This window comes from Leuciscus leuciscus (assembly GCF_965113295.1).
Source record: "Leuciscus leuciscus genome assembly, chromosome: 2".
Classification (NCBI taxonomy): Eukaryota; Metazoa; Chordata; class Actinopteri; order Cypriniformes; family Leuciscidae; genus Leuciscus; species Leuciscus leuciscus.
The window spans coordinates 16,839,938-16,855,632 of NC_138726.1; the positions used below are offsets into that span (position 1 = coordinate 16,839,938).

Consider the following 15,695-nt stretch of genomic DNA (forward strand, 5'->3'; position numbering starts at 1 on the left):
TAACACATTATAAAGGTATAGGTTTAGGGCAGGTTTATGGATAGAGTATACAGTTTAAACAGTATAAAAAGCATTATGTCTATGCAATATCCCCATAAAACATGAAAACCCAACACGTGTGTGCGTGCATGTATGTGTAGTTATCCGCAGGCATAACCGTGAGATGTAGGGCCGCTTTGATAAAGCTTTCTATCAATCCTGTTCAAGCTGTCAAAACTGCTTCAGTTCTTCTGCCCTTGAGCCACTTTGAACAGGCGACTTCAAATATTGACAGTAAAATAAATTGAGTGTGTGCGTGTGTACACTAGAGAGAATCGGATGGACTTTTTTGTTATTTATATATATATATATATATACTCTCTCTCTATATATATATATTTTTTTTTATGTCGTGTGTGTGTGTGTGTGTGTGTGTGTCTATATATGTATATATATATATATATATATATATATATATATATATATATACACACACATACACACAACAAATCCCTGTTTTGTTTGATGATGGTGGTTGCAATGCTGACGGTGTGTTTTCTTTATTATCAGAACTATCAGCTTCATCGCAACCAGTTTTGCAGAACTGCCTCAGGCCAGCTGGTGGGGGGTGAAGGGCGGTTCCAGCCGTCAGCAAATCAGAAAGGAGATCCCTGCATGGCGCCGTCCCTTTCCGAGCTGCAGCTTAGCGTACGTGCCGTGGTTGGCAGTTCGACTGGCACAATTCTGAGGAAAACACTCGCTGTCTTACGCCTCGCCACATAAAAGCCTTTTAAATATTTACTATGGCTAAAAATAATATTGTTCAGCTCTATCTCTCGCCCACTCGTCCTGCCCTTCAGAGGAGAATGTCTTTTGTTCCCGTCTCCATTAGCGGACAGGAACAGATTTGCATATGAAGGGAGCTGGTAGAACTGCGAGGTCTTGCTGCTTTCTTTTCAAATCTACTGCTTGTAGTTGTATTGGGACTGATGTCCTTACATGGGCCGCTGCCATGATCAATAATGTTTGTAAAGTGGGCCTAATTTCGATGCGGTGACTCCAGTGTTGATGTGTAAGGTGTCTGTTACCTCTTCCAGATTCATCTCATCCGGATTTTCCCAGAGTTTGATGAATTTTCCGGGCCGTTGTTTCTTCAGTGGTACCACCACGATGTAGTATCCCCTACAGAGAGAGCAAGAAAGAGTCTCTGAGTGTCTCAGCGGTCGAGATTCGGCCGCCAGCAAAGGCGTTAGGACATCCATCAAGATTAGCACCGATCAATCTGGACTTTCCAATCCACTTCGGATGACACTGGATTAACGACATGTTTGACGAAAGAGAGAAACCCTCGGTAAACACATCAATAATCTGCCAACTTCCCCTCACTTTAGTCTGGTTTCACTTCGAGGCTGGTGCTTCAGACACACTAATGAGGGTCTCTCTGAGAGAGATGATGGCTGATTTTCAAAAAAAAAAAAGAAGTTACTTACTCTTATCTTGTTCCAAACCAGTATGACTTTCTTCTCCCAAGAAACTCAAACAGAGATATTTTGAATAAAGATATTTGCTTTTTTCCATGTTATTACAATAAATGTGGACTATGCATGCATATAGTATGCATATATATATTAATATATATACAAGTATATATTAGTTAGTTCTGGTTCTTGAATCTAATTGCCTGAGAGCCTTTTTCAATCATGCGATATTCTACTTATATCACATAGAACCATTTTACTGAATCACTCAGCTTGTTTCTGCCATCAAAGCCTTTGCAAAGAGGGGTGTGAGGTCCTGTGCAAATTTGGTGTGCGGGGGAGTTGCTATTACAAAGTAGTATAGTTACGAACGCAACGTTCACCCACATCTGATCGACAAATAAAAAAAGTGGCTTGACCTATTTCAGATGCGGCAATCAGAATTTAAAATGGACTTGGCAAAGATCTGCATACAATCTTGACGTTTAATGACATGCATGCACATGAATCACGGTCAAGCACACGTTCATAAGAATTGTAAGATCAACTGCATAGTATTAATAATAATAATAATAATAAAGCAATTAAATAATTAAAGGATTAAAAGCGATTTAAGGGAATAAGTAAATATGAATGGCACAAATAAGTTCTAGGTCTAATATTAATTTTGAAGTAATCAATTTAAACTATTTAAAAATAATATTTTATTTTAAAATGTGCACACATTAACTCTTATTCATATGTCTAATAGCCTATGTCGAAAGTGTGCAAACGTTTCTTGTCTCGTTACATTCATTTATGATTTACATAAATCAAGATCCCATATTTTCAATTCAAAACTGCAAAATTTCATAAAACATTTAGTAGTTTGCATCACTAGATAGTATATTACTTTCGGTCGCTGAATATTTCTATCATAAAACAGTTGTCTAATACTTGCATCTACTTAAATCTTTCCACAAATTCTCATTGCGTTGTGACAGCAAGACAGTAAGATTTGATTAGCCATCTCATTCATTTTGACATTGACGATAGCTGTTTAACAATTGATATTAGGGATGCTTTGCTTGAAGTTTTGCCACAATCTTACTTTTATTTGATCAATGTTGGGTGGAAAAACAGTAATATCTTTTTTTTTTATATATATATATATATATAAACTACATAAAATGCAGGCCAGGAGTACAACAAAAAAATAAAAAAATAAAAAATAAATATATATATATATAATAAATAAATAAATAAACAAATAAACAAATAAACAAATATATATATATATATATATATATATATATATAATGTTTTTATTGAACATTGATGGAACAACATATTTTGTGTGAAAATAAATAATGAAAAAAATTTGTTTGTTTGAAAATCGTATAAATGTATGAGGTGGCAAGGTGGGCCTTTTACCCCACACGGGGTACAAATACTTTAGTCAAATGCAAAGAAAAGTTTGTACTGTTTTCGGTTTATTTTAATACATAAAAGAATACATTTTTGTTAAACATGACAATAAATATATTGTCATTAAAATATGTTCATTTTAAAATTAGTCTACAGAAACAATATTATTAAAAAAAGTAAAAATTCTGAAAGCATTGAATGAGATCCCATAATAATTTATTATACCTTTACAGTAGTAACAATAAATATTATATTTTATTATGTAATATGACTAAAATCATATTTTTTAAATACAATGGTTTTATTATAAAGGTGATTATCTCTAAGGTGAACACCCAACCTAATATTTGTGAAATACCATCTAAATCTTACCATGTCATGTCAACAAAGCCAGCTATTTATTATCATGTTAAATATTGTGCCTTTAGCACCAACAGCAAGGGCACCTTTTACTCCAGATACCATTCTTTTGCATATTCTTCCGTTATTGAAAACTGAAAATCATTACCAAGATATTTGTCTCAAAATATAGTCTTTTTTTTTTGTGATTCTCATTTGCAACATAAATCTAAAACATTTTTAAAAACAATAAATATTAGATCAAATTAGCACAGAATCAACTTTGCATTTCTGTCTGCGATCGCATCAAGGATCGGCCACATTTCTGAGCTGAACTTTTGTGGCATACAGTGGTTTAAAAGTGATTCAATAAAAATGCGCCTTTAGCCCTGTTGTACCCTACCCGCCGAGAACAGCTTTATCTCGGCCAGTTTACGGGAATTTGCCGCTGACTCCTATGTAGATAGTGGTTAAACATGACATACAATTCACTTTGGGTATACCAGACAGCCAATGTTTGGTCTTGTCAACTCTAACTGTTGTTATACTTATTTGTTTTTCATATACTTCAAAATGAAATGAAAAATTGAATATTGTTAATATTGCATACACAAAAAAAAACTAAACTTTTCGACAATATTTAAAAAATGTATAAGGATAATTTTTTTAAGCCCTATATCTTTGGAATGTTAGGTGGGGGTGTCTTCAAACTTCTCACACATCTTCAGGACACACTGTCAATGATCCATACCAATTTTTGTGCTGATACATAAGTGTTAATGAAAATATATTAATAATTATAACAAATTTCTAAATGGTGGAAAGGAAATTCATCTAGAGATGCACCGATTGATCGGCTGGTGACCGGAATTGGCCGATTTTCACGTGATCGGCCATGAATTTTGACCCCCTGCCAAATTATTAGCCCCCTCGTTGAAGTCAGTAGCTGATTGCCTAATCCTAACCCCACCCCTAACCCTAACATCCCCCCCACAACTAATCCTACCAATACTAGGGGCAGGGGCGGATCTAGAAAAATATTTATGGGGTGGCGAGAGGGGGGCAGGAATTTTTGAGGGGTGGCAACATATGGCAGACGTATATACTGAATTTAATCACAGTTAAATTGGCCATAACTTTTAATTCATTGCTGCCAATAGGGATGGGTATCGTTCGGTATTACTACTCTTACCAATACTCCTTATCGATCCGGTACTTTAACGGTATTCTTATTGGTTCTTTTTGTTATATAAAAAAAAGGGGGAAAAAAATATTTAGAACACAATTAATATTGCTTTATATTTTGAAATGTAAAATAAATATATATAGCAAAAGAAAAATCAATGCTTTAACAAAACAAATAAAACATGTATGTTATGCAGAAGGGTGCAGGCTTTTGTGTTTTATATACAGAAGACATAGGACACCAAAAACAAAGTACAAACACATGGTCAAACAAAAAAAGTATACAATTAAACAAATATACAAATTATAGACCCAGTGCTTTAATTTCAGTAATGTCTGACATTACTGTTCAGGAGTAATATGGGCTATAAAGAGATCTAATAAAGTCAGATGTAAAATAACACTGCATAGTTTATCATAGATAGATTAAAGCTTATATCATTCACGAGCTGCGACTGACTTTCTCTTTGCCTTTTGTTGTCAGAGTCTGACTCACATTAATGGAGCAATCGTCAGCAGGATTATTAGACTGCTGCCTCTTTAAGACCAAATGCAGATCTAATCATTATTACACATCATATTTTCTCCCAACTATTAACACCCATTTAAGACATAAACTGTATTTAAGTGAATAAACTGTTTAAGTGAATCTCCAAGACAGCCATTTTGACATATTTGTGTGTATATTTGATCGTTTAGATGTGCACACGAAGCCCAAAATATACGTTGCTTGTCTCATTGCGGTGTGTTTCGGAGCGCGCACCGCATTTGGAACAGCGTCTATTGCGTAAATTTTGGTACTTTTAATAGCCTTTTATTATCAAAAGCGTCCCGCAGTTTAGCAACAGTATAGACTACATTTTACAACAATCAAATCACGAGGGAGCGATTTGACAGCTGATTTTGACTAACGTAATAGACTCGCTGTTTTTGCTGATGCTGAATCGTCTTTAGCATACAATACATTCATTACAAATGTAACTTTAAGTTAAACGTGTGTTTAAACTACACCTGGGGAAACCCGGGAGGCTTGCAGGCTCCAGTCGGGTTGCAGGGCCACCGCACCGCAGCAGACTCGCTGTGTGTGAGCCAGACTGAGCGAACGCCGCTCTGCACGTTTGAATCAGGGACGTAGCTAAGTATTTGAGGGACAGGGGGGAGGGGCTAATAATACATTTAAAATTAAAAATTAAATTGTTCACTTTTAATAAATGTATTGTTTAGTTCACTGTTTTGAGAAGCTTGTGGACATAGTGGCGGGTTGTTTTTACAAGTACAGTTTTTGGATCATCAAAGTTAGGGGGGCAACTCATCCACCACCAGTGTGCAGCATCCACTTGGATGATGCGACGGCAGCCACAGTACAACGGCGCCAGTGCGCTCACCACACACCAGCTATATGTGGAGAGAGGAGAGAGAGTGATGGCGCCAATTCAATGTAAGGGGATTATTATGAGGCCATGATTGGTAAGGGCCAATGGGTGGAAATGTGGCCAGGACTAGGGGGGTAATAATTTGGCGGGGGTCGAAATTCGGCACAACACCGGCCGGTCAGTCTGACATATGCCGATTTAATGTCGGTCAAATGCACTCGGGCGCCGCATGATTAACCTTTTGAGTGGTACGGTCTCATATATGGGATTTTTATTTCTGTGCCCCGGAGAGTACGGTGCCACATTTAGAATGTTCAGTGACGTCGCATAACTGCCAGATTCAAACTGTGCTTTCGCGCATTGTCTGGCGCTGAGCCAGAGTCGGACGCGTTCAGCGCTGTCATATATCACAACTAAAGGCCCTTTCACACTGGACGCGATTTTGACGCACGAATCATTCGCGCGATGGTTTTATTTTTCGATCAGATGTTTGTGTAATGAGTGCTTCCACACCGAACGCGAATGCGCAGCGGCGAAAAAACGACTTTTATTTTATTCGCTTCAATGTCGATTTTTTTTTTTACTTTTGCGGCGACAGAATAGGCTTCAGCCAATCACATACTACAAGGACAACGATTTGAAAGACAATAGCCGTTTCTCAATGTCAAGGAAGGATCCTCGGAAGCCAGAATTTCGAGGATGCTACGTCATCGACATCCGTCGAAGGACTGTTCCAATGTCGAGGATCCTCGGAATTTCAACCAAGGACTGAGTCCTTCGTTCGAAAAATACCCATATACAGGAAAGGATGCATATGTGTAGCCTTCGCGCTCTTCGCGCTCTCAAATCACCCACAATCCTATGCGCGCAGCTTTGATATCTTTTTAAAAAAAAATCTAAATGTCGGACGTTAACGGAGTCGGAGCGTTAACGGCGCAATATGCTTTCAAATGTAAGTATATTTACGATACCAAACATTTGTTAAAAAAAATTAAAATACATCCATTATGTTATGGGTCAAATTGATCCGCACTGTTTAAACACACTTGACAGTCAAATAATCAATATGATTAAAAAGGAGTTTATTGATTTAAAAACGATTATATTGCCTGAGTGAACAGAACTGCGTCCATAGCAACGCTCTGTTTTTCATTTTCACTGACGTAATGACGCAATGACGTGCACTTGCTAGCCTGTTCCAGAGCCGTTGAAAAACGTGTTCTCTCCGAATGCTAAAGAGGAGCCTCGCTAATGCCTGGCTCACACTACAGGAGTTTTAGGCCGATTTATGCCCGATTTACCCCTCACGAGAATCTGAGAAAAAATCTTGTCGAGGACCTCGATCGGTTCCGATGTTCGGCGCAGATTATCTGGTAATGTGAGGCGTTCACAGATCGAATCTTGCCCCTCCCGATCTGCTCTCACACAAATCGGGCTCGCCCCGATCATATCAAACATGTTTGATATTTATCGGGATGAGCAAGATTGTGATTACGTCAGTGCTGTCAAAAAGACAGCAGGGCTGTCGTGCTGAAGGAATTTCCCTTGAGATAATTTTGAATGACTCAACTCCATATGCGTTTTTATCTCCATTTATTTATTGCTAAATAAATAAGTATTACGCTGTGGTCAGCAGGCACAAAGGCGAGTAACGTTACATGTTCAGTAATGAAACCGAAACTAAAAAGCGCGTTAAAACGAAATGGATTTCAAAATCAATGCATGCGTCACCGGATTTAATAATGCACATCTAGCTTGTTGCTTGCTCACATATTATGTCGAAATAACGATAGTATATTATGTTAACATTATAAGCCTAATAATAATAAATCTTTAATCAATATTTGATTGAATGCTGAATGTTGTGCTTGGTCAATTTAATAAAATGAATACTTTAATTGTGACAATTAAAATGATTGAATATTAAATATTAAGTGGACAATTTTTGCAATATTTATATGCTATATATCTAGCACCCCCTCAGCACCTGCGTTAAAAAATATCTCGCACCGTACCTGACCACGTATTTTAAAAATGGTCGGGTTTAAATCGGGCTCGGGCTCATAATTACAGTTATGTTAATGTTTTGTGTTGGGCCGGGCCCGGACACAAAGTGCATGGGCTCGGGTAGGGGTCGGGCTTGATTTGTTGGGCCCGATCTAAGCTCGATCTTAACTCAAAGTACCGGTAGGTTCAAAGTCTCTGTGTGTGTGTATGTGCGTGCGTGCGTGTGTATGTGTGTCTCATGGCAATGCATATCCCAAGACCTATGTTTCCATGCTTTTCCACCTCAGATCTGCTGCGTGAGATCACGTGAGGCGCTTCTGGCACGATAATCTTAATAACATTTTGTAGTGTGTGGTGCACCGCGATTTTCAAACCTTGTAGTGTGAGCATGTTTAAGATTTGGGGGAAGAAAATCTGCAAAGATTCTCCTTAAGTGTGTGCTGCAACCAGATTTCAAAATCGGTTAGGATTTTAAAACTCCTGTAGTGTGAGCCAGGCATAAGCCTCTGAAGGAAGTGACTTGGAAGGACCAGTCCTGCCAAGGAAGTATCCTTGACATTGAGAAACACCTAATGTGTGGCGTAGCATTGCCAACCAACTCGGTTATCTTGACTGTGAGTTTGTTGTGTGATAGTTTTAGTCATATAGTCCTGTGCTGTGTAGGCTAGCAGGCCAAACTACATTTGGGATACAAAGCTAACACTATTATCGTCAAAGATAAAGACAGAGACCGTGTTTACTTTGAACACGTAACAAAATGTAGTGAGACTATTTAGGGCTGCTTTTAGTATACTATACATTCTTTGTGTGATATCTACAGTTTCTAGTCGAATGATTTTTAACTTACTTAACGTTACTTCGTGTGTAACATGTAATGTGTAGTTACATTACAAAACGTTTTTAGTTGTTTAGTTGAAGACCCCAAAAAAAAAAAACCTGTGCACATAAGCATACTCCCCTTCAGACTCTCTGTTCTGTAAGATGGGTGCACCCAAAACCTTCTTTTCTGTCTTTTAAATAAAATGAAAAGCTCGTCTTCACTGGATGCTATGACTATGACTGGATGATGATGATGATTATGATGATGATGAAGTGTCCATGTTTTCTCAGCTGTCGGCGCTATTCGTGCGAAAGTTTGGGAATGTTGAAGCTCTCTGAACGTCACAGACGTCGCAAATTCGCAGTGTTTTCAACCTCATAATGTTTATTTTAGGTTTCAGATATTTAAATACACATAAGCACGAGTAAAACAATACATTTGGATTTGTAAAATACACACTGATGTCTGTGGAAGCAGCAATAACAATCTATTCAAATATAATTTGCCGACATGTGTTATTCATATCAGACAAACATAGTGAAAGTAACTATAAAGTTTACTCTATTCTTCTCAGTTCACCGGCCACTTTCTTGCATTTATTTCGGGAGAAACTGATGAATTCACGTGCTGTAAATCCGACTGACAGGACAACATTGCGGTGCTCATCTCATGTTATAGATCAAGATTATTTATAAAGGTTTTTAAACGACCAAACACATTCACTTGTTTGAGAATCGGAATATCAGATAGGCTAGTTGATGACATGGTAAGCAAGTTTGTGAATATTTTGAAAAAAAGGAAAAGCGAAATAAAACAGTGACACATCTGTCATACAGTATTATTGTGGCTGCGGTGTATCGCGTGACGCGTCGCCATGGAAACATTAAAGGGAACGTTCGCCTTGAAAAAACTCACACTGGGGGTGGGGGGTGGTCGGGGTGTCAGTTAGAATATTTTAAACTTACACGTGAAAGGGTTAAAGAAAAGATCGAAAATAAATATTTGTGTGTGCTGTAAAGTGGTTAGAAAAAAATTCTATCGGAATCGGCTTAAATCGGTATCGGCAGGTCAAACTCAATGAAAAATCGGAAATCGGAATCGGCCTAGAAAATTGTAATCGTTGCATCTCTAAATTCATCCAATACTGAATCTGTGGTAACGACAGATTCAACATGACTCAATGAATTCATAGACACCAGGATCTGAAAATTCTGACAAACATTTTACAAGTTATAAACAAAAATAGCCATTTTCCAGATTACATGACCCATAGATGGCACTGTCACCAAAACTGGCAGGTCCCCTCAGATCATGGTGCTAATGAAGCATACAATGCTTGGTTTAAATAGATTAAAGAGTTGCTAAGATACAGCCTCTCATCCAATTTCAGGTCAACATCACTAACTTTGTGTTACTGTAACTTTTGAACTGAGTTAAAAAACTAAATGATGTCTGGTCAGCCCTACGTAGCTAAGTCTAGTGATCATCTGAGCCAAGTTGGTGAGAACTTAAAGGGATACTTCAGGATTTAGCATTAAGCTTTGTATTAGTAGAAAACCTGTAGTATTTTCGAATTACCTTGCTTTCCACCCTCATATCCCCCTGAGACGAGAGATTTATGTATTTTTTGTCTGGAAAAAATCCTCAGATTAAGCAAAAATCGTCATTTTGCGTCATCGGAGGATTTTTTGGCCAGAGGCTAAAGACTACAGCCAGTAGGAGGGGCTGTCCCACATGTTTTCAACCCGCCCATAGAGGGTGGGATCTCACTCACAGAATGTACACAGTGTCAGCCGTCTTTCTTTGGAAGCTAAGCTAGCAGACTCTTGTTCTGTGGAGAAAGCTGAGTAGTAGGAGAAAGCTGAGTAGTAGGGGTTACCATCCTCTTTTTCCCGGACATGTCCGGCCGTCGAGATCGTCCAAAATGTCCGGGATTCGGCTTTTGCTTTCTGCAGTCGCCATTCATTGTTTGCATGCACACCTTTTGTTTCAATCTAACTGAATTCATTCCGAATCTGAATGTAGTGTTTACATGAACGCTAAACAAGTGATCGGTTGATGTGCGTTTTAACATTGCTAAAAAAAAATCCCGCTCCTCCGTGAGAGATAGTAGACCAGTGCGTCTCACAGACAGTCTTTGACTGCAGCCAACGCGTCCTGCTCATCGGTAATCACGCCACCGGCCTCGCACCGTTCTCCCGCGGCCCTCAGCCTCGTCCTGCTCGCCACAGTAAACACAATGAATGGCGACTGTAGAACGCAAAAGCCGAATCCCGGACATTTTGGGCGATCGTGAAATCCCGTGTAGACTCTTCACGGAGCCTAACTAGTAGCCTAGCCTTGTTGTTTAACTGCGCGCTCTCTTACCGGTAGGCGTGGCTTGGGAGTGGCCTCCTAGGGCAGGGAAGCAAGTGCATTCTGGGAGTTGTTGTCTTTCATCCACATAAGCCAAAAATTAATTGTCTGGCTTTTCTCAGTCTAGAAAGTTCCAAATTCAAAAATAATTTCACATTTCTTCTACATAAATGACCCATTTTAAATACACATTCATCTTTCCAGAGGTGAAGAATCCCTTTAAACATTTTTTAAAAGGAGTAGCAAGAACCAAAATACAGTCAATTTCAAAATTTGTAATGGGCGAAAGTAGAAAGTAAATTTATTCAGTAATGGGCGGAGTCTTAATGTAAGACACTGAATGCGATCAGCCTAATAATATAATTAGGTGGAATCAGGAGTGTCGAGGTGCGCATTTAATTCTGCAATGGTTTTATGTTTTTTGGATACAATACAGGTATGAACCTGGACATCCCTTCCTACTACCCAGTTAGTTGCACCTGGACAGCTTCCTCTTGTGTTGACAGTTACTCCTGTTGGATGTGGTTCATTCTACGTAGTGGTATGCTGACATTACCTGGGATACCATAGTTCTCAATTTTAAACTCTGATATGTCTCCAATTATGTTGTGTGGATTGCAATATTTTATGTACCGCTGTGCTTTTGCTCTGCTAATTCAACCTTCACACTCTGCTATTACTGATGGAATGTAAAATCAGTGATGGTCGGCAATCAAGTCGTGCATATATAGGCGTGAAACCTCCAACACTATATTGGACAGTGTTTCAGTTTCATTGTCCAACCCCTGTATCAGCCAAAGAGAAAAACGTATCGGCTGATGCCAATAATTAAAAAAAATATATATCAGCTGATATTTATTGGCCTTGGCAAAATTTCAGTCAACCACAATTTCAAAAAGAATGCAAAAGCACAATTAAGAAGAAAAAAAGTTTTGTTACTTATAACTTCAGAAGACATGGATTACAAGGAATGAGAAGTATATAATAGTTTTATGACACTTTTACTGTGATTTTATGTCTTTTTTTTAGAGCTGCACATTATTATCCTTCATGGAAAGGACCAAACACACAGGAACAAAAATCATACATGTTTGTAACGGAATGAGCTAAATGATGACAGAATTGTGCATTTTGGGTGTACCCCTTTACTATTACTAGTATTACAGACGGCCTTGCTAGAATTCCCATAATCCAACAAATACTTGTCAACAAACATGGTCTTGAACGTGGCAGAAATGTTTGCCATTAACTAATCCAGGGTTAATCCAGTGGTGTAATGGAGGTTGCTTGACCATTTTTGCTTGCCTAGTTTTTTTGAATGATTATCTTTAAGTGTTTTTATGTAGAGAAACCTCAATATCTCAGGGCACTCTGTAGGGCTGAGCAAATATGGGCAGAACTCTTTACTGCCCTAGTACTTCAAAAAGCCTTTTAAAAGTATACATGTAAATTAAACGTGGCACAATGGCCTTCATCATCACAGTATGCTAATGGCTATCTAGTGCAAGGGATTTCATCAATATGCTGATTGAGGACTGTTGGGACACTCCAGGCACAGGATGGTTCTGTCGGGAGAGACAGAGTCGTTTGCACCTCAATGACACGTCTGTACCATTTGCTTCACAGGACATGCTTTCAACTACATACTGTTTATTCACCAGTGTGTTCTAATGTAACTATGCCATGTTTGGTCTCATCTGACAGCTTATAAACTGAAATGAATGGTGGTGAACTTAGTAGAGATATTGAAGTATCCTAATGTACAATCTAGGTACTATTGGTTACACATGCATTGAGGAGAATATGTTAATGTTCTTCTCCCCCTCTGGATCTCCACCCATTTACCTCATCTTTTGGTTTCATGTCGGTCAATTTCGGTGTAAGTATTCCACTCATGTTAAACAATGCTTTGCTCAGGAAGGAAAGGTAACTGTTGATCTAGGAGAAATGCTTTAACCCTGCCACTCCCATCACACCGGTGCGTAACCTCATACTATTAGAAAGACTTTTACGGCCTCTTCTGCACAGCAGTACATTATTTGTTACTTAAAGGCTTTGATCATTTTTCCTTTTATAACTGATTATGTTGAAAGCTAAAGTGATTATAACTTCCGTTATCTAAACATTCAGGTTAAATCCTACGTTTTCCTATCAGTTCTAAGAAAGACCTTTTCCTTTAAAGAATAAGAGGTTAAAGAATAAAAACAACTTAAATGGAGTCAGATTAATTATATTGGAGTCAGATAAATATTTGAATTATACACATCCTTCAACTGCCTGTTCCGATTATTGGTTCAAAATAGCAGCGTAAGCTTCCAGCCTTACACTCCGTAGCTACTTAAAAGAAAAACTGATCTCTAGTGAAACACGGTTATTATTGCTAATTAAAATAACAACACTAACTCGTTTTATTTCACCTAGTTCTGAAGACAAGATATCTCATTTTTGTTTAACATACTAAAATAACTCAAACTATATAAACTAAAAAATAAATAAAAAATCTAACACTTTATAAAACTATATATGGACCAAAATAAATGTATAATAATAATAAATAATTCATGAAACATCTTGTTTAATCAAGACATTGATTCACTCTAATGGTTCAATGGAGGTTGCTTGATCATTATTAATTTGCCTGTTTTTTTTAGCTATTACCTCTGTGTTTTTATTTAGGGAGTGGTAAATTAAGTTTTTTTTTGTGCAACAAATTGAGGTTTAAATTGAGATTAAACAACTGGAGTCACATGGATTACTACATCTTTACTACATTTCTGGACCTTGGAAGTGGTAGTGGCATGGGCTGTCAATGGAAGGACAGAAAGCTCTCAGATTTCATTAAACATATCTTAATTTGTGTTCCGATTTGTGTAACTAAAGTCTTACAGGCAACGACATGCAACGACATGAGGGTGAGTAATTAATGACATAATTTTCATTTTTGGGTGATCCAACCCTTTTTAAGCAGACAGTCTACTAATACTCTACTAAGAGTTAGTTGACACATAGTTGCAAATTTACTTATAGTTAATAGAATGTCTAAAGTGGATCATTAAAATAAAGTGTTAGACATATTAAAAATATAAATAAAGCTAATATAAATGACAAAAAAAAAAAAAAAAAAAAAAAACTATAACTTTAACTAAAATTATGAGAATATCAAAATACAATCTAATTCCAAATATTAACAAAAACTATAATGGTATATCGATAGAACAAAAAATAACACTGTAACACACATTACAAGGTACTACATGCACATATATAAATATTTTGCCCATTGCTGTTCCTTAGACTTGGATTTGATTTTAAAGGACAATTCCGGTATTTAACACTTTGAGTCTATTTTGTAGTTCGTTTTGGAAGAACAAGAGTGGTGGATAAAGAAATTTTGACAATGGTTCCTGTCGCGACTTTTTGACTATTTTAGAATTGCCCATGACCGCTTTAGAATGTGAGTCTATGGCCATGCACAAACATGTCCTTAAAACAACCCTTAATGTTCGTTTTCAAAACTGTTCAACTCACCGAGTGGTTAGTGGTGTTCGTTGATATTCCAAAACAAGTAGCGTAGCGAAATACAGTTTCTGTCGTGTTTTATTTGGCATTTTGTAAAATCCATTTATTTCCGTTGGAGGACTCATTGCTCGTTGATATTACTGCGCTACCGGAAACGGAAAGGATGCTGTTTACATTTGATTGTAGTCTTTTAGGTCTTTTCGCTCGGTTCTCTGTCTCTCAGAAGGCTAGCGTGAGCAGAGCAACGGAAGTTTCGGAAGAGCGGAAGTTTATACGCGGTTGTGAGGTATCTGAAAAAATAGTTCCACTATAGAAAAATAAACGGATTGAAATCATATATTGCGCCGATATATTTGTTTTTAATCATCAACGAACACCACTAACCACTCGGTGAGTTGCACAGTTTTGAAAACGAACGTTAAGGGTTGTTTTAAGGACATGTTTGTGCATGGCCATTGACTCCCATTCTAAAGTGGTCATGGGCAATTCTAAAATAGTCAAAAAGTCGCGACAGGAACCATTGTCAAAATTTCTTTGTCCACCACTCTTGTTCATCCAAAACAAACTACAAAATAGACTTAAAGTGTTAAATACCGGAATTGTCCTTTAAGACTCTTTAGGTCCCCATTGGAAGTTTTCCAAGGCCTCCTAGTTGAGAACTACTGTTTTAGACCTAGATTATAGATTAGATAGATTATTTTGTCAATCATAAACATAATTACTGTGAAATACTGTTTATTTGTATTATTTGTTATGCTTAAAAAACATCTGTTAATTTCTCAAAACATAAACAAAGTAGGTTTTTTCCCCAGATTTCTACTAGCTCTAGTTCTGCAACCAGAGGAATCTCAAAATCATATTTTTTTTTACAGCAGGATGCTGCCATAGAGGAAATTTCAGGTTCATATCTGTTCCCAAACCAGAGATAATCAACCCCAAAGTCAGGAGATTTTTTATTTATTATTAATTATCTTTTAAACATTATTTCCCTCATAAAATAAATAAAATAAGGCACAATTCAATCCTAAATTGTTCTGCGTGCACACTATACTTGTCTAGGTACCCACTACATTTACATTTACATTTACATTTAGTCATTTAGCAGACGCCTTTATTCAAAGCGACTTACAAATTAGGACTAAATTCAGCGAGTCATCATAAAGAGGCAAGAGCAACAACAACGCAGGAAGTGCTCAAAATACGAAGTTCAGGTATTATTCAGAGTAGCATAAG

At 37.4% G+C, this 15,695-nt stretch overlaps 1 protein-coding gene across 6 annotated transcripts in view; it reads right to left on the bottom strand.

The window, feature by feature from the left end:
* LOC309484770 (receptor-type tyrosine-protein phosphatase delta) overlaps window positions 1-15,695 on the bottom strand; it is a 666,889-nt gene that overhangs the window by 45,728 nt on the left and 605,466 nt on the right. For all 6 annotated transcript variants that reach the window (XM_082151147.1, XM_082151149.1, XM_082151148.1 and 3 more), the window contains one exon: window positions 1,068-1,161. In XM_082151147.1, coding sequence (XP_082007273.1) covers window positions 1,068-1,161 — 94 coding nt within the window. The remainder of the gene's footprint in view (window positions 1-1,067; window positions 1,162-15,695) is intronic.